A 16884-nucleotide genomic window follows, 5' to 3' on the forward strand; every position below is an offset into this window, starting at 1 on the left:
ACCCCGTGGGGTGAATGGGGTATTAGGAGGATTCCAAGCAGGGTGGAAATGATTTTATTTAACATGCAGCAAAATAAGGGCAGCAGAATCGGTATATCCAGTATAGCTGTCACAAAACAGCGACCCCAACAGTAACACTCATAAATAATTTTAATGTCTAAAGCTTATATAAAGGTGCGTTTCCATGGAGTAACCCCACAGACTTCCCAGGGCTGCAGCAGCTGGTCTCAGGAAAGCTCCTGGATTTACTCCTTAAGTAGTGAAATCAATTCACTTTTGACCTATCCTAGTGAAGCAGTGAAACCTGCTTGATACAGATGGAGGGGAGGGGGAAGGTGACCTCTGGATTGAGGCAGGAAGCCGGGCAAGGCACAGGGAGGGTCAGGGAGCAAGGCTTGTGCCACCGTCCATGGAGACGGCTGAGCCCATCCAGCTGGGCTCTGGTGAGCTGTGCCACTTCCCCAGCTGGCGGTTCTCACTGTCCTGCCATCCCAGGAAGCCCAGAGGCGAGCACAAGCTGGCTGGGATGAGCACTGTTGAAGCAATAGGGCCGGTGACTCAACTGCAGCACAGCCCCCAATCTCACCACCTGCAGACCCAACATCTCGCTGACAGCGCCCTTCAGCAGCCGGGTGCCGTTTTCACAGCAGGTAAGTCTAGCACGTCTGACCCCGAGGCCTTCTGTTCCAGTCTGTTTACTGTGTCACAGGCTGTCTGAGGGGATGGGGGAGAGGCCAAAGCAAGAGGACGCAGAGGGGCAGGTGTCAGAAACTCGAAGGGCAGGACAGCAGTCCGTTTCATGCCAAGCAAGAGGTAGTGAGTAGGCGGGCCGGTTCCCACTGTGAGGCGCACTTCTCCCAGGGGAAGCACCGGTTCTCTTCCACGTTCTCTCCCAGCCTCATTCAGCCTGCCCCGAGGCCCAGGTTGGTTTCTAACAGGCTGAGTTGTGCATCCTGCTGAGATGTCCATAGGACACTGCCTGCCACCACCAGGGACAAGCACACACTTATCATCCAGTGGCCCTTCCAGGCTGATGCTGCCAATGATAGGCAGCACAACTCCTTTCTCTGTGCCCAGGCCCACTGGGAACCTCTGGGCTTCACCCCCTCCCTGGAGGTAGGAGTAGCAGCCTGCCAGCAGGGGGAGCACAGAGCAGCATGGCAGGTGTGGGAGAGCTGAGGCCTTGGAGCGGGTCGGGGTGTGAGGACATGGTCCTTGAGGAGGGCCCACAAGGCTCTTCAGAGACGACCTCCCTGTGGCACTGAGGGATGTGAGCATATGGGGAAACCTAGTCAAACCTTGGGTCCGTGTCCCCAGGGGACGGTGCAGGGTCTGGGGCCACAGCCCACCCCACAGTGCATGGCCACTTCAAGTCACACAGGTAGATAAAACTGGGTCCTTTTAAGGGGCCAAAGGAGGAGAGACCATCACAGCAGCATCTCGGGCCCTGGTGGCAATGCCCAGGGCCCCTGCCCCGTACCGAACCTCTACGCACTGCAGTCAGGACGTGAACGACTAGACTCAGCCCTCCAGTCTCAGGGCCACCTGCTTGGTCTTCAAAGTGGAGATGACAGTGTCCTCCTGGGTCATAGGTTGCCCCACTGCTCCACAGGAGGGAACTGGTCCACCTCACCCACCTCTGTGCTCAGCTGCTCCCCCAGGGCGAAAGTCAGCTTGTACCGAAGCCTTGCCTTCTCCTGTGACAGAAGCAGCACACAAGACCCCGTCACCTGCCAGGCCTGTGCACGCAGACCCTGTTCCCACCTCCCCATTCTCGCTCAGCCACTGAACCAGGGTGGGGAAGGGACAGGGTCAGTGCTACAGCCCGACACTAGTGGTGGGCGATGGCAGTTCCCTGCCCCAATGCCACCCTGGGACCCCCAGCTCACCTTCAGTGGATTGGCCAGCAGCATGACCTGGGTGATGGCTGCAGGTGGCTGGATGGGGCTAAATGGAGACAGTTCTGTCCCAGATGGTGGCTGCAACTTCACTTTCATTGACTACAGAGGGAAAGAGGTGGCAGCTGCTGAGACAGAACCCAGTGTGGTCACAGTGGACACACTGCCGCCTGCTGGCCACTCATACCCTCAACACAGTGCGTGGAAGACTGAGGGAATGCTTGTGTCCAGAGGCTCCAGAGTACCTTGGGCACTGCCGCTTGCAGCACGATGCTCTTGATAGGCAAGGGCGCTGTGTTCAGCATGGATACCACCACCACCAGCACATCGGGCCGTCCAGGCGGGCACTCCTTGGCAAAGTGGAAGAGGATGCGGAAACCGTTTTTATCGTAGGCTGTCACAGGAAGGGCGCTGCCTGCAAGAAGGTGGCACGTGGGTGTAGAAGAGAAGGGCTACAATCCCCGACAGCTCCGGGGGTGCCCACAGCAGCCGAGCGGGGAGAGCGGCGCTCCCCAAAGGAGTCTGGGGAGGAACCTCTGCCGTCCCACCACTGGGTGCACGGCAGCAACAAGCAACGGCCGAGAAGGAAGCAGGTCACTTCTGACTCTGGGCCTGTACCAACCCAGCCGCTCACTCCCTGCACTGCCGCATGTCGTGGGCTCCCCTTCCCTCCCACCCGAGCCTCCAGCACCTACTAGGCTTGATAGACTCCAGGGGCACATGGACACTAGCCAGGGAAAGCTCGGGCCCCTTCACAGGGCTCCCCTGGGCTGGGCAGGCGGGTGGCTGCAAGAGAGGGCTGCCAGGCCCTGTGGAGAACGGCAGGAAAGGCCTGGCTGAGGCGCCGGGAGGGACCACAGGGGAGGTGGTGGCTGCGGGAAAGAAGCTGGAGGCGACAGGTTTCACCAGGCCTGAGGTCCTGGGAAGCAGGAAGGAGGACAGCAAGTCAGAGACCAAGCACGACCGCCAGGCCAACCCCTCACAAGGTGCCCACCTCCCTAGCTTCCAGCTTCCAGCCTCAGGTCAGACTGAAAGAACATTCCATCCAACCCTCCTCCACCCGCCTTCCCCCACTGATTACACTTTGGCTTCTTCTAGAAGCTGATCGAGGGCATCCAGCTTGTTCAGGGTGCTGTCGCCCAAAGCTGAGCCATGGTACCCAGAAGCTGTGGGCTCAGGCTTTGGGGCTGAAGCTGGGGGCAGTCCAGCGGAAAAGAAAAAGCCTGCTTTTTGGGCAGAAACACTGGCTGGGACCACAGGGGCTGGGACCACAGGAGCTGGGAAGGGGGGCAGCAGTGGAGCCTGGGCATTGCTGGTGGGGGCTGCTGAGGGCTGGAGGACAGGCCCGTCTGGAGGGCTACAGGCAGCAGTCCCCGACTTGGGGCTGAAGAAGTCCAGGTCTGACTGCTCGTTCTATTGGGAAAGAGTGGAAAGTGCCGTAAGCAGGGGGTGCAGAGGGGTCCTGGCTCTCCACGCCCAGCCCCTTTGCAACCCTGCTGGCAGAGCATCCCTCCAAGGACGGGCCCCCGCCCTGAGGACAGCAGGGCTGCAGCTAACCGCAGCCAAGGACTAGTTGAGAAGGAGGACAGTACTGGTAAGTCAAGGTTGTTAAGTGTCTCGGTGATGTCACCACTGCACCCACCTGGAACAGGGGCCACTGGCCGTTTCCAGAGGACTCTTTGGGAGGAGCTGTGGCGGCTGGGTCAGCGAGGCCTGAGAACAGAGATGGCTGTGATGAGAGGAGGTGCTGGGCCCTGGGTGGCCCGGCCCCGCCTGAGGAAGGGCTACAGGAGCCAGAGGAAGTCCTTACATTTCCAGGGAGAGGGAAGGGGTGGTTCAGGGGGGATGGAGGCAGAGCAAGACACTAGATCTACCATTTCTACCCCAGAGTCCACTACGGACTGCCCTGGTAGCCTGAGGGACACTGGACTTGACTCTCCCAACCACAGCCTTCTTCCCTGTCTTGCTAAGCACACGGGACACCCCGAGCGCCTCCCAGTTCCATGCCCCCTCCTTCTCCACCAGCTCTGCTAGAGGAAGCCCTGCACGGCCTCCTTCCAGGACCCACCCAAGCAGAGCAGCTCCTCATCCAGCAAGCTCAGGGCATTGCTTGTGTTGCCGGGCCCTGGGGGGGCTTCCACCTGGCTGGAGGAGCGGCTGCTCACAGGCCCTGAGGTCTGGGGGGGTGGAGGGAGGACAGGGATGCCTGAGGAAGGTGCAGAGGGGGCCGGCGCCAACACTGGGGATGCGCTACTTGGCACGTCCAGCTCCGCCAGGTCGATGAGCACGCCTTGGTTGCCAGAGTGGTGGCTTCCTGGATGAGAGGGGGAAGAGGACAGGAATAATCAGGGACCACTCTAGCGGACGCACAGCAGGGGGCCTACTCCACAAGCCCCTGGGCTGGGCAGACTGAAAACTGAAGGCAGGTGGCGAAAGCCCTGCCCAAACCCCGGGCCTCTGGGAGGCCCCTCAGGCCCTGTGGGCCGACACTGCACTTGTGCTGGGGGCTGGGGGCCAGGGCTGTGGAGGGGCCCGGGTGAGGGCCTGAAACACTGCACCTTCAGAGTCGGGCAGGGCCGAGGTGGACACCTCACCATTGATGACCTGCCCTTCAACAATTGTTTTGTAAGAGTTGATGACCCGGGAGAGGCTGTCACTGGCCTGCAGGATGTCCCCTAGAGCGGAAAAGAGACTTCTCATTCCTGGCCATGACAACGGCCCTACCACACATACATCCAATTCCTGGGTCATCCTTGTCAACTAGTCTTTCCTTTTCGCTCACCCAAACTGTTGTCATTGTCCTCTGTCTCGCTGGCTAGTTTGAATAGCGTCCACCTCTTATTCTCACACCGATCAAACAGCTCCTGGCAGAGACCCAGACTGAGTCAGAGCTCCCTTGAGATCACCCAGTGCGGCATTCCCGCCCAGAAAGTCACAGGCTCCCTGACCACCGTGGGCAGTCCCTGGCAGAGCGGGGCTTAGAGCACAAGTCGTCTACCACCAGCCTACACCAGGCCGTGTCACCCAAATGCCTGCTGAGGTAGAGAAGTCAGCAGAGGGACAAGGGGAAGTACATCCCTCCTTGCCTCCCAGCCACATGTGCTCAGAACACAGCGTGTCTGTGCGACCCAGGTCCGAGGGGCCCACGCCAAGAACAGTACAGGTCTCACGCAGACCCGAACACGCGCAGACCCCCCCGCCCAGGGCGAGTTGGCACCAGCCCCCTCCCCCCAGCTGCTGTGCTGACTCCTAAGTTAGGGACCACCAATGCACAGCGGCATGTTCAAGGGGGACTACCTTCATGAGCTCCTTATCTGCCTCCGAGGAGTCCTCTTTGCTGTAGTGAAGCAGCATCTCACTGAGCAGCTTCACGTTATTATTAACCTCTTCTAACGTGTGCAGACGCTCCGTCACCTTCTGGGTCCGAGCCTCATCCTGCAAGAGACAGGGCTCAACCCGACTGTCCCCAGAACCCCACAAGGCAAGGATCGCAGCAGAGACCACGAGAACCGAGGCCACCCCCCCCCCCCACGAAGCTCCTCTCAATGCACAGGCCTGGGAACCGCAGGCCTTGGACCCTGTTTAGTTTTTTTCCTGTTTAACATATTTTTTAATCCTCACCAGAAGACATGTTCACTGATTTTAGAGTGAGAGAGACATCAACGTGGGAAAGAAACCTCGATCGGCTGCCTCCCATACCCACCCTGACCGGGGGTCGAACCCTCAGCCATTTGGTGTACAGGATGACGTGCCAACCAGCTGAGCTGCCCAGCCCAGGGCAGTTTTGCTTTTAAAATAACAGTGTTCTCCCAAGCCCCAAACTGGGCCCCACCCACTCTTGCTCCTCCAATCCAGTATCTGGCCTCTCCAGGGGAGGCTGAGGGCAGGGGTGAAGGCAGGCCTAATGCCAAGGGAGGGGGATTCTGCTCTGCGGGGCTTCTCCAGCCCACGCCCCAATGCCCAGGGCCCACTTACTTCCTTCACCATGGACTTGATGAGCTTGTTGGCCTCCTGAAGGTCATCGGGGTTTTTGCTTTTCAACAACTTGGCTAAAAGCTGGAGGAGAGGGTATCCAAGGTGAAGGCGGAGGCAGCACCCCACCCAGGGAGACCCCAGAGGAACCGGCTCCCCACGGCATGAGCACGACCGCACCTGGCCTGAGGACTGCACAGCCTGGACGCACTTTACCTTGGATTTCTCCTCATCATCGAAAACAGGGTTTTTGGGACGAGGTGGTGGAGAGGGGATCAGTGTCCTGTCCACAGGGATCGGAGGGTCAGACTGCACGATGCCTGCAAGGCGACACAGGGCAGGGCGTCTGCTCAGGCCTAGGAGGACGCGCCGCCCCTCCTCACGCAGCCAGGGCGCACATCCCTGAGGTCAGGACCTGCAGGGACAGAGCAGGTCCGTGCCTCTCCCATCAAACCCCAGCCGAGCCCATCCCGCTGTCTCTGGGAGGGGAGAAGAAACGCAGCTCGGGGATAACAGACACCCCCACCCTTCCTGGCCGTGGCCACCTTTGGCGCTGTGTGGAGGCTGGGGAGTGGGGGTGGGCACACACCCTGTCTCTTCAACATGTGGTAGGCATCCTTGATCTTTGATTCTTCGGGCAGGGCCAATGTCCAGCTATAAAACAGCTCGATGACCTTGGTCTTCACTTTCTCAGATACTCTGTCCCCCAGGTACTAAGAGGCAAAAGGAAAAAGGAAACTAGTGACCGCAGTCTGGGGCGGGATGTGGGAAGGCTCTTTCACAGCCATGAAATAGTCACTGAGGAGCTGGAGCCCTCCTGCCAGTGGGAAACCGGCAGGGACCCGGGATGGCAGACGGCACAGGGCAGGGCTGCGTCCGTCTGGGGCAGAGTCTGTGGTCGGGCAGCGGCGGGAGCTCATCCCTGCATTTCCATGCACCATCTGCCAGAAACACAGCTGCACTTTACCGCAAAGCACTTCCTGTCTTTGGTCTAAAAACTGTCCCCTCTGCTGTAAGTGGGTGCCTGGAACTAAAGCAACACTTGTGCGCAGCACAGCCCAGTAGGCTGAGGAATGACGAGGTGCCCACCTGTGACTAGCCAGGCAGAAGTGGCCACTGTGCGGACCCTCCCCAGACACGCACACAGCCATGCCCCGTCACTCCTTGCATTCAGGAGAGAAGCCCGTTGGCGAGGCCGGTGCGGTCATCCTGCAACCCTCAGGACCCGCCTGACTCGGACGCAACACTGAGAGCCTCGGATCCACGGGGCTGCCAGCTGTGCAGTGAAAGCCAGCAGGCGTGGGGGAGAAACACAAAGAAGTTCCTACAAATGAGGAAACTGCCCCGACTTACTTTTGGAGAGACCACCTTGATTAACTCATTCAAAAACCGGAACTTTCCCACTTCGTTGTGAAACCTCCTCCCGCAGTTCTTCATGCACGCCTCCAGCACCTACGCACGGGGGGGAGGCACTCGGTGGGGGTGGGGCCTGGGTGGCACCTGCCCCCGGCCAGGTGCCAGATAAACATTCACCCAAGGAAGGAACTCATCAGGAAGAGTTGAGAACACGACCCCAGGGGAACATCTCGTGTCCCTCAAATTGCAAAGCTCTTCTGGGGCAGCTCAACGGGAACCAGAGAAGCCCCAGACACCAAGAAGGTGGAATGTCAGTCCGGGAAGGCGCCTTCCTGCCTGCGCTACCTGCATCTCAGAGCTGAGGAAAGCGAGGCCCAGAGAGAGCTGCTCTGACTCGAGGTCCAAGATTCTGTTCACAAGCTGCCTGACATTCTGGGGAGGTGGGAGGTAGTGGCTGAACTGCTCTCTCAACCTCAGTGGACACAATACGCTCCCTCTCCCCACGCCCACCTGTTTTCCCTCTGGGGCCATAAGGCTTCCTGAGGCTTCCCTGTGCCTGCCTGTGCCAAGGAGCACGCTGTGCCAGGGCTCCCTTTCTTGGCTTGTTTCTGTAAAGCAGGGCTTCTCACCTATGCTGTTACTAACGACTGGGGCCGGCCATTCCTTGTGGAAGTCCACCCTGTGCATCGTAGGGTGTCTGGCAGCAGCCCTGGACTCTCAGCCCCTAGATGCCAGGAGCACCCCCTGACATGAGACAACCAAAAGTGTTTCCACATATCACCCAATGTCCCCTGGGGGGCAAACTCCCTGCCCCCCCGAGAAGCACTGCTGGAAGGCCTTCAGTGCACGGTGACTGGAACAGGCGTGCACACGGCCTGGGCAGCCCTCCCGAGGCCGCTTTCTGCCCTGTGCCCTTCTACAGGGACAACCCTGGGAGCCCGAGTCTGGGCCCAGGTGCCGCACACAGTCCCACGTCCTGAATCCCCTTAGTCTCAATAAACTCCGAGAGCCACCGCTGGCATGACGCCTTCACTAGTAACTGGCACTACTTATAGCTACAGAATGAGTTTTACTCACCTCCAATTTTCTTCAGTTAGTCAGCTCCTAAAGGGCAGGACAGCTCTGTCTGCGTGCGCCCCACCCTGGGCTCAGGGCCTGGCCTCTGGCCCCCTCCCTCAGCCTCTGCTTCTCCCGCTAGACCACACGGCCACCTCCGAAGCCTCGGTGCCCAGCACGAGGGCACACGCACTGGTGAAACAGGTGAGCCAGCGTGAACCTACCGTCAGGGCCTGGACCGCCTCCCATTCCTGCGGAGACTGGATCTTATGGGCCAGCAGGCGGACGGCTATCTGCGGCCTGGGAGACAAGCAGACCACACTCTGAAGACACCGCCCCTAAGGCCGCAGGGCCAGCCCTCCTGGGCCTCGCTTCTTACTTTCCCAGGCAATTCCCTCACCTGCCCCTCGAGGCTTACAGACTCACCCTTCGAGCTCCCTGTTGATCTGATCACAGAAGCCGATGATGTATTCCCAGTCCTCCTGGCGGTTGCAAGGGTTGGTGGCTTTATCTTGGGACAGAACAAAGAAGAGGACACTGTAACGAAGAGCAGGGAGGGCAAGCAGAGGTTCTCCTCTAGACTTTTATGCACTGATGTGAACATGTCTGTTTCTGAATTTCTTCTCTAACAGAGGCCTCAACACTTCAGCCAGGCAGCAAGTCATGTACAAATCTGCTCTCTGTCCGCATCGGGAAAGCCACAAGTGAGGAGAAAACGGTCCTCGGACTCAGGAGCTCAGGGTAGATCACGACTGACAGGACAAACACAAACGCAAGTGACTGAAATACTCGAGTAGATGCCTATGTGAAATGTTTACTGTAACAAATAAATACGGATACTTCCAGTTATGTAAAGACAAGCGGGTGTTAAGCAAGTAGGGATAATCAAGAAGTGCCTCCTAGTCCTGGCTGCTGTGGCTCAATGGATTGAGTGCCGGCCTGAGAACCAAAGGGTTGCCAGTTCAATTCCCAATCAGGGCACATGCCTGGGTTTTGGGCCAGGTCCCCAGTGTGGTGCATGAGAGAGGCAACCACACACTGATGTTTCTCTCCTTCTCTTCCCATCTCTCTAAAGATAAATAAAATCTTTAAAAGATAAAAATGAATAAAGAGCCCTGGCTGGTGTAGCTCAGTGGATTGAGCACGGGCCTGAGAACCAAGGGATCGAGGTTCGATTCCCAGTCAGGGCACATGCCTGGGTTCAGGCCAGTTCCCAGCAGGGGACCCACAAGAGGCAACCACACATTGACATTTCTCTCCCTTTCTCCTTCCCTTCTCCTCTAAAGATAAATTTAAAAAAACCAAAAAACTAACTTTTCAAGTTCTAACATTTTTTTAAATTGCACCTCATCCTCACCATTTACGGTTAAACTAACAACATTTACGGAACCCCCAAGAAGCACCAATCAGCGTGTTCTCTGTCCCTGGGGTCACAGGGGCACGATCTAAGTTTGAGCATTCGGTGCCCTCAAGATGAAATGCTCTTGGATCAAGGGCGGAGACAAATGCCGGGGAGCCCTCAGAGGGTCACCGAGGGTTTCAAATCCAGTGCTAAACGCAGAGCCCCTAACACTTGTGTGGCCCCCTTTCCCCTGTCACCTCTGGAAGCTCACAGACAGCAGCCCTGGCTGAGGGGGGGGGTGACTGTCTTCCCATCTCTTGGTCATTACCAAGGCTTTTAGAACAGTTTTCTCATCTGTCATGGATGTGACCACAAAACATTTTCCCACTGGGTTTTCTCTCTGCTACGGTGCTAGCACTCAGCCTACTGGGGGCACTTTATTTTTAAAAACAAAAACAACTACTCCCATCTCTGATTCAAACCTTGGCACTTGCCCATTCCAGAAAGCAGCCCCCAGCTGTCTGCCATGCTCGGGGCTCGGGGCTCAGGTTCAGAAGACGAGCAGAAGCTTGACGAAGCCCTTCCTGACAAGGGGACTTCAGGTGAAGTTCCTGAATTCTGATTTCTCTGGGCTGTTTTTATAACTTCCGTTTTTCCTAATGTTAAAAATCACTAGCTCCACAACCAGACCCTAACAGGGACTCCGTGCCCTACACCCAGGGCTCCAGGCCACGAGGGGTCAGACGCCTCGCCGAGACAGAGTGAGGACAGGGCTGTGACTCCGGCGGTGCTGCACCTGCCTGGAGGCGTCTCTGCTCTGTGAGAAGATTCAGAAGGCTCACATTCACATGTGGAGGGAAAGAGAGATGCCCGTCCTCAATCGTAAACAGAGAATTAGCAGGCCCTTCCAAATGTCAAGCCTGAAGGAAGGAGAGATTAATTCTGTCAATAGTGACTATTAATTGCCACTGTGACCTACTAGCTGTCACCCTCCAGAGAAGCCCCGAGTCTCTTCCACCAGTTATCCGAGACCTTCTCAGGTGTTAGCATGACTTTGTTACTCATCCCTATCATTTGAGATGTTTAAAGTTCTCACATGGTATCAAGAGACTGCAGGGAGACAAAAATAAGAGGGTCTGCGGAGCCGTCCCCACCCTGTCACTATCGTTTTGGGAACAGTCACATACCTCGTGGTGTAAGGAAAAGCAGTCCACTCACGCACACTGTTAGCAAATGGAAGAACATCTTCCAGACACGGTCCGTCTCGGACACGTCCTCCCCGCGTGCACGCGCACGCAAACACACACACACACACACACGGGCAACAGGCACTCACCAAACTCATGCTCTTCCCACACCTGCTAGAAGCCCAACGGCATTCCTGCTTCTGAGAATGCGCCTGCTTACTTTTCACTGTGTACAACTTCTCTGGAATCTGACTTAAAAAAAATTTGTTTTTACCTTGGTAGAACTTTCTACTGCAAACCCGCAGGGAGCACTGTGCCTACACACGGGCACAAAAAGCCCAGTTTCAGCAGCCGTCAGTCCCACTTCTGAGTGCCTGCCCCGGCTCTCCAGCCGGCTCAGGAAGCAGACCTCAGCTGCCCACGGGAACTGGGAGGAACCTCTGGGGATCATCCTGGGGGGCTGGATCTCTCCATCTGCCCACTGCCTCGCCCCGCAGATGCGCCCAACCTTCCACCCACTCGACATTCTCCATCACCTGGCACAGAGGAGACCTCAGGGCTGAGGTCAGGGACCCTGCTTCCTAGAACCACACCGCTGGGCTCTATTCTGATTCGAGGTTTCTATTTTCAGGTCCCTACCGAAAGCCTTACTCTCTCCTGTGTCTGTGCCTCTACATTCCCTGCTCTCCTTTTCAGCTCCATCACTAGCCCTGACTGTCTCAGGACCTCAAAAGGCTAAGTCGGGACTGAAGCAGCAGCACTGGCTGCCCCATCCCATTACAGCCCAGACACCCCAGAGACGACCAATTCTATGTGGCAAACAACTCAGAAATAAGCAGAAGCAAGAACAGGAGATGGAAAATGAGTCCAGAATCGACCTTCATGGCTATAGTCTTGAATCAAGAGACAGTCAATCACTGAGTGTTTGTTAGGCACCATCAAACTTGAGTGTGCAGCATGCCAGGCCCTGGAGGGACTTCAGAAAAAGTACAAGGCTCAGACACGACCCTGGGCCCAGCAGGGGCTGCTGCAGTAATCCCAGCAGGCCTCAGAGTGACGAGGACCTAGAATGAGATGCTGCTGAAGCGCAAGCACTGGTTGGTTCACTTGGCATAGTTCACACCATTAAGTTGTAAGACTTACAACAGGGTCACACCCAGGTAAACCCTTCATAAGTTGAAAATATCTAAAGTTAACGATGCATTTAATACACCTAACCTACCGAACATCATTGCTTAACCTAGAACATAACATTCAAGGAGGTTTTCTCTCCTGATGCAACACAAGACATAACCAGGGCAACAACCGAGACAGGGTGTAATTGTAAGTGCTGCTCTGGTACAGAAACGCGTCTAAAAACAAACCCATCACTTCCCCTTCCTGACTTCCCTATTTCTACAAAAAAGCTCCCTCGGCCCAACCGTCAGGCACCCGGGTTTGAAGCCCCACTGCAGACCCCTCCTCCCTCGCCTCACCCATTTCTCTGTCCATAGTCCCTTCCACCTTAATGCCCTGTTAGATCTCTCCCTTCGTTTCTTACCTCTGCCCCCACCACCTCTCTCACAACTGCCTCCAGAGCTTCTGCTCCAGTCCACCCTGTGTACAGCCCAGGAGCAAGTCTCCTCAAACACCCACACAAGGTCCCACAGGACAGTGGATCTGAGAACTGCAGACACATCGACTGCTCGGCCTGGAAGTCAAGGCTTTGCAGAATGTAGCTCTAACTTCCCAGCTTTCTCTCCCATTGCTCTCCTGCAAGAACTCCGGGCTTGGACCAGCCAAACACCCACCACCATGTGTCCCAAACATGGCTGGCTGCCTCCACATTGTAGTCTGTTCCCTTGGCCCACTTTTCCTGTTCCTTAAGGCTTAGCCAGAATGCCATCTCCCCATTATGAGAAAGCATCTTCCACTCCACCTATCGCGAATTTTCTAAAGAAACTGTCTGCATTTTCCCATTTCTGGCTCTTGCCACTGAGCCTTTATCTCTTTTTTTTTTTTTTTCAATGACTTCTTTTTTTTAAAAATAAATTTATTTTTTTTGAATTGTTTATGCTGTTACAGTTGTTCTATTCCCCCCTTCATTCCCCTCCACCCTGCCCCCCCAACCCCACCATTACCCCCCTTTAGCTTATGTCCATGTGTCTCAAGTCCTTTAGGTTCTATATTTCCCATACTATTCTTGCCCCCCCCCATCTATTTTCTATCTACTGTCTATGCTACTTGTTTTCTGTACCTTCTCTCCCCTTCTCCTCCTCCCACTCCCCTGTTGCTAACCCTCCTTGAGATCTTCATTTCTATGTTTCCACTCCTGATCTAGCTGTCCTTTTAGTTTGCTTTTGTTTTAGGTGTGGTTGTTAATAACTGTGAGTTTGTTGTCCTTTCACTGTTCATGTTTCTTTAACTTCTTTTTCTTAGATAAGTCCCTTTAACATTTCATATAATAAGGGCTTGGTGATGATGAACTCCTTGAATTTGGTCTTATCTGAGAAGCACCTTATCTGTCCTTCCGTTCTAAATGAAAGTTTTGCTGGGTAGAGCAATCTTGGTTGTAGGTCTTTAGATTTCATGACTTGGAATATTTCTTTCCAGCCCCTTCTTGCCTGTAAGGTCTCTTTTGAGAAATCTGCTGACAGCCTGATGGGGACTCCTTTGTAGGTGATTGTCCCCTTAGCTCTTGCTGCTTCCAGGATTCTTTCCTTCATTTTAATTTTGGCTAATGTAATTATGATATGCCTTGGTGTGTTTCTTCTTGAGTCCAACTTTTTTGGTACTCTCTGGGCTTCTTGGATTTCTTGGAAGTCTGTTTCCTTTGCCAGATTGGGGAAATTTTCTTTTATTATTTGTTCAAATAGTTTTTCCACTGGTGGTTGTGTCTTTCCCCCTTCTGGTACCCCTATAATTCGGATATTGGAGCGTTTATAGATGTCCTGGAGGTTCCTAAGCTTCTCCTCATTTTTCTGAATTCTTATATCTTCATTCCTTTCTGATTGATCATTTTTTTCTTCCTTCTGGTTCACTCCATTGATTTGAGTCCCAGTTTTTTTTCATCTCTATGGGTTTCCTGTGGAATTCCATTCATTTCCCTTAATTTAGCCTTCATATGTTTCTCTAATTTGTGGCTATAGTCCACCAGATCTGTGAGGAAGCTGATGACCAGTGTTTTAAACTGTGCGTCTGAGAGATTTGCTATTTCTTCGTCACTTAGATTTATCTCCGGGGCTTTGAGGTCCCCCTGCGACATTTTTGGTCTGTTCTGGCCCTTTAAGTGAGAGAAGCGGCGCCTTGGAGTCCCAGGTCGCTGGGTTGTGACGCTGTATGTTGGGGCGTGGTCAGAGCGGGGAAATGGCCGCCGCCGGTCCCACCGCTCACTCCCTCACCCGCGCGCAACCGGGCAACCACAGTCAACTCGCTGCCACTGCCTCCCCACTGACTCCTCCGTAGTCGCTCACCCGGTGCGCCACTCGGTCGCTCACTAGGTCCAATCCTGGGTTTGGAACCCGTGCGACTGGATTCGCGCGTCTGGATTCTGCGCCCGGGTCGATCGAGCCCTCCTTTGTAACTCCTCACCCGACGCCGGTTTCGCCCCTTACTGGTCGGGCCGAAGAATTTGTTGTTAGCGGACTTCCGAAAAGTTCAGTTTTCCGTGTTCTGGTTGTGTTTTCTGATGCTAATATTTAGTTGTCCCTAAACTTGGTTGTGTGAGGAGGCAAGGCACATCCACCTAAACCTCCATCTTGGCGGAAGTCCGAGCCTTTATCTCTTTATTTAAGAATGCTTTATTCCCTGTAGCATCACCTTCATGAAGGCAAAGACTGCTTGCACTTATTTTCATAACGCCTTGCACAGCAGGCGCTCATCAAACACTGACTATGGTAACAAGAGGACTTTAGAGAAGGCCGCCATTATCAAGAGACGGGTTGTGGGGGTGGAGAATCTGGGATGGGTCTTAAAGCTCTTAGTGAGCAAAGGAGAACAGGGCTTTCAGGGAAGAGGGCAATGTGTGTTTGTGGGATAAGAACATCCGACTGGCCAAAGCAAAGAAGACTGACTACCAGAAAGCCACAGAGAGGAGGTGGGAGGTGTGCAGCAGTGGAACGCTCTGATGCAACAGACACACTCTGAGGAGCAGAATGCAGAAGGGACAGACCTGAGACACTGGGCCCAGCAGGGACTGCTGCAATAAATCGGGAAAACCACAGAGTGACAGGGACCTAGAATGAGATGCTGAAGCACAAGCAGTGGTTGGTTCACTTGGTGTAGTTCACACCATTAAGTTATAAGACTTACAGCTGGGTCACACCCAGGTAAACCTTTCATAAGTTGAAAATACTGTAAGTGGAGAATGCATGTACTACACCTAACCTACCGAACATCACTGTTTAGCCCACAACACAACATCCAAAAAACACAGGCAACACAGTTCAGCATAGAGTATCGGCTGTTTACGTGGGTGATCAAGTGCCTAGCTGGGAGCTCCGCTCACTGGCGCTGCCCAGCATCATGGGAGAGTGCCCTACTGCACAGCCGGAGAAAAGACCAAAATCCAAACTTTGAAGTATGGTTTCTACTGAAGGCTTATCACTTTCACACCATTGTAACATGGAAAAATAGTGTCGAACAACGGTAAGCCGGGGACATCCAGCCTCTACTGATATCGCCCCATTCCCCTCTCACCATCTCCACTCTCCCACAAAAACAGGTCCGTCCCTCTCCTACTTCAAAACATAACTCTGAACCTATTAAACTCAGCTTAGGCCACCTACACTACTCCAATGTCCCAATCAACATCTGTGGGTCAAACCAATCACAGTGTGGTTACATCTGGTTGGGTGGCTCTGGGCACATGGTTTCACTAGATTGTCACAATTTCCCCTTTTTGTGAAATTGTAACAATATTATCTGCTTCACTGGGATACTTAATAAATGAGTTAAACGAATGTCTTCAGAACACTTTGAGTGCTCCATGGAGAACAGTTACATATATACAGAAGGCTTCGAGCAACTATACCTGCCTGCAACTGAAGATTTCTGCAAATACACCTAGGTTCAACCACCTGAAGGAAGTTCTTATTAAGAAAGGTCAGGCAATTGGAGGAAACAGCCATCACCTGCAAGAACTTGGACGCGCTAGTAAATAAGAGATCTCTTGCAAAAGGTATTAACTATGCCTCCCTACTCGCATTACGACGTTCAATTTTTACCTCGGAAGCTTCTGGGAGCCTCCTGTAACCCATAGGAAACTTACTAACCCTTCAGCAAAGTACTACCAGCTAACAAGGTTAACCAATATTTCCTTAATAGCAACGTAAGTTAGCAATTATAGCAACAGGCCGCTATAACTACAGCATCGGCTGGGTTCCTCAGCTTTGCTCAGGGTAGGTTACCAACAAATGACTCAAGATGTCCAAGCGTGTATGCGCGCGCGGAGTGGGGTGGGGGCCATTGAGCTCTGTTCTCTCTCTCTGGATTATTCTCTCTTCAAACATTCTGCCCGCGCGAAGCGGTCACTTCTCCTCGAACATAAAGCCACAACTCCGAAGCTCTATGTGTGTGCTCTAGAGCACCCACCGCTCTCGAGGTTTAGCCCAAATCGAGAGCTTTTCCCTTCGTCAGGGACTGAGCCGCCCGCAGCCCCGCCACAATCTCCCCTAAGCGGCAGTGCTTGTCAGGCGGAAGCACTTGGCTGTCACTTTCCCGGAGCCCGCGAGGCCAGACGGGACCCCAGCTCACGCCGACGCGCGTGGGAGCGGGAAGTGGCGCCGCAGCACCCGGAGCAGGTGCCGGGCGGGGGCCAGGCGTCTTGCTGGGGAAGGGGCGTGAACGCGGAACGCTCAGGGCGCGCCGGGCCCAGGCTCAGGTTGCCAGGCGGCGGCGCCGCGGAGACCGGGGAGGGGGTGTAGGGGTGCGCAGAGGAGAGGCTCGGTAGTGCTGCGAAGGCATGCAAAAGCGGACGTGGATACTCACTCAGCCAGGACTCCAGGCTCTCTCCTTCCGCCTCCGCCATATTGCAGCCGCCCGGGCCGTGCGCGCAGCCTCAAACCTCGCGATAACCTGCAGGTTCCGAGCCGGG

The 16884-nt window shown here is 54.8% G+C and overlaps 1 protein-coding gene and 1 non-coding gene across 3 annotated transcripts; one reads left to right on the forward strand and one right to left on the reverse strand.

The window, feature by feature from the left end:
• Positions 1–38: 38 nt before the first annotated feature.
• Positions 39–16879, reverse strand: GGA3 (golgi associated, gamma adaptin ear containing, ARF binding protein 3). 2 transcript variants are annotated; one of them, XM_037158058.2, is made up of 17 exons: positions 16779–16879; positions 8709–8793; positions 8507–8582; positions 7224–7322; positions 6460–6583; positions 6087–6190; positions 5874–5954; positions 5196–5333; positions 4681–4762; positions 4457–4573; positions 3967–4212; positions 3541–3611; positions 2980–3311; positions 2594–2817; positions 2144–2313; positions 1890–2000; positions 39–1697 (listed from the first exon to the last, which is right to left on the reverse strand). In XM_037158058.2, exons 1-17 carry the CDS (start codon positions 16816–16818, stop codon positions 1587–1589), a joined length of 2211 nt encoding a protein of 736 aa, XP_037013953.2. In that variant the 5' UTR covers positions 16819–16879; the 3' UTR covers positions 39–1586. The 2 variants fall into 2 exon arrangements, with proteins under 2 accessions (XP_037013953.2, XP_053517357.1); XM_053661382.1 differs by lacking the exons at positions 8507–8582; positions 8709–8793; positions 16779–16879 and adding an exon at positions 8304–8481.
• On the forward strand, positions 9943–10062 carry LOC119058684 (small nucleolar RNA SNORA32). The gene has a single exon (XR_005084291.2). It is a non-coding gene; the product is annotated as a small nucleolar RNA SNORA32 (small nucleolar RNA).
• Positions 16880–16884: the final 5 nt, after the last annotated feature.

Source organism: Artibeus jamaicensis, unplaced genomic scaffold, assembly GCF_021234435.1.
Source record: "Artibeus jamaicensis isolate MK-2021 breed Jamaican fruit bat unplaced genomic scaffold, CSHL_Jam_final contig_2259, whole genome shotgun sequence".
NCBI classification, from domain to species: Eukaryota; Metazoa; Chordata; class Mammalia; order Chiroptera; family Phyllostomidae; genus Artibeus; species Artibeus jamaicensis.

Excerpts from the sequence above, each read along its gene's own strand:
- GGA3 (XM_037158058.2), bottom strand. The coding sequence starts at position 16,818 with ATGGCGGAGGCGGAAGGAGAGAGCCTGGAGTCCTGGCTGA. Across the intron at positions 8,794-16,778 it reads GAGCCTGGAGTCCTGGCTGA|ATAAAGCCACCAACCCTTGC; the intron begins GTGAGTATCCAC and ends TTCTGTCCCAAG. Across the intron at positions 3,312-3,540 it reads GCCAGTGGCCCCTGTTCCAG|AACGAGCAGTCAGACCTGGA; the intron begins GTGGGTGCAGTG and ends CTTTCCCAATAG.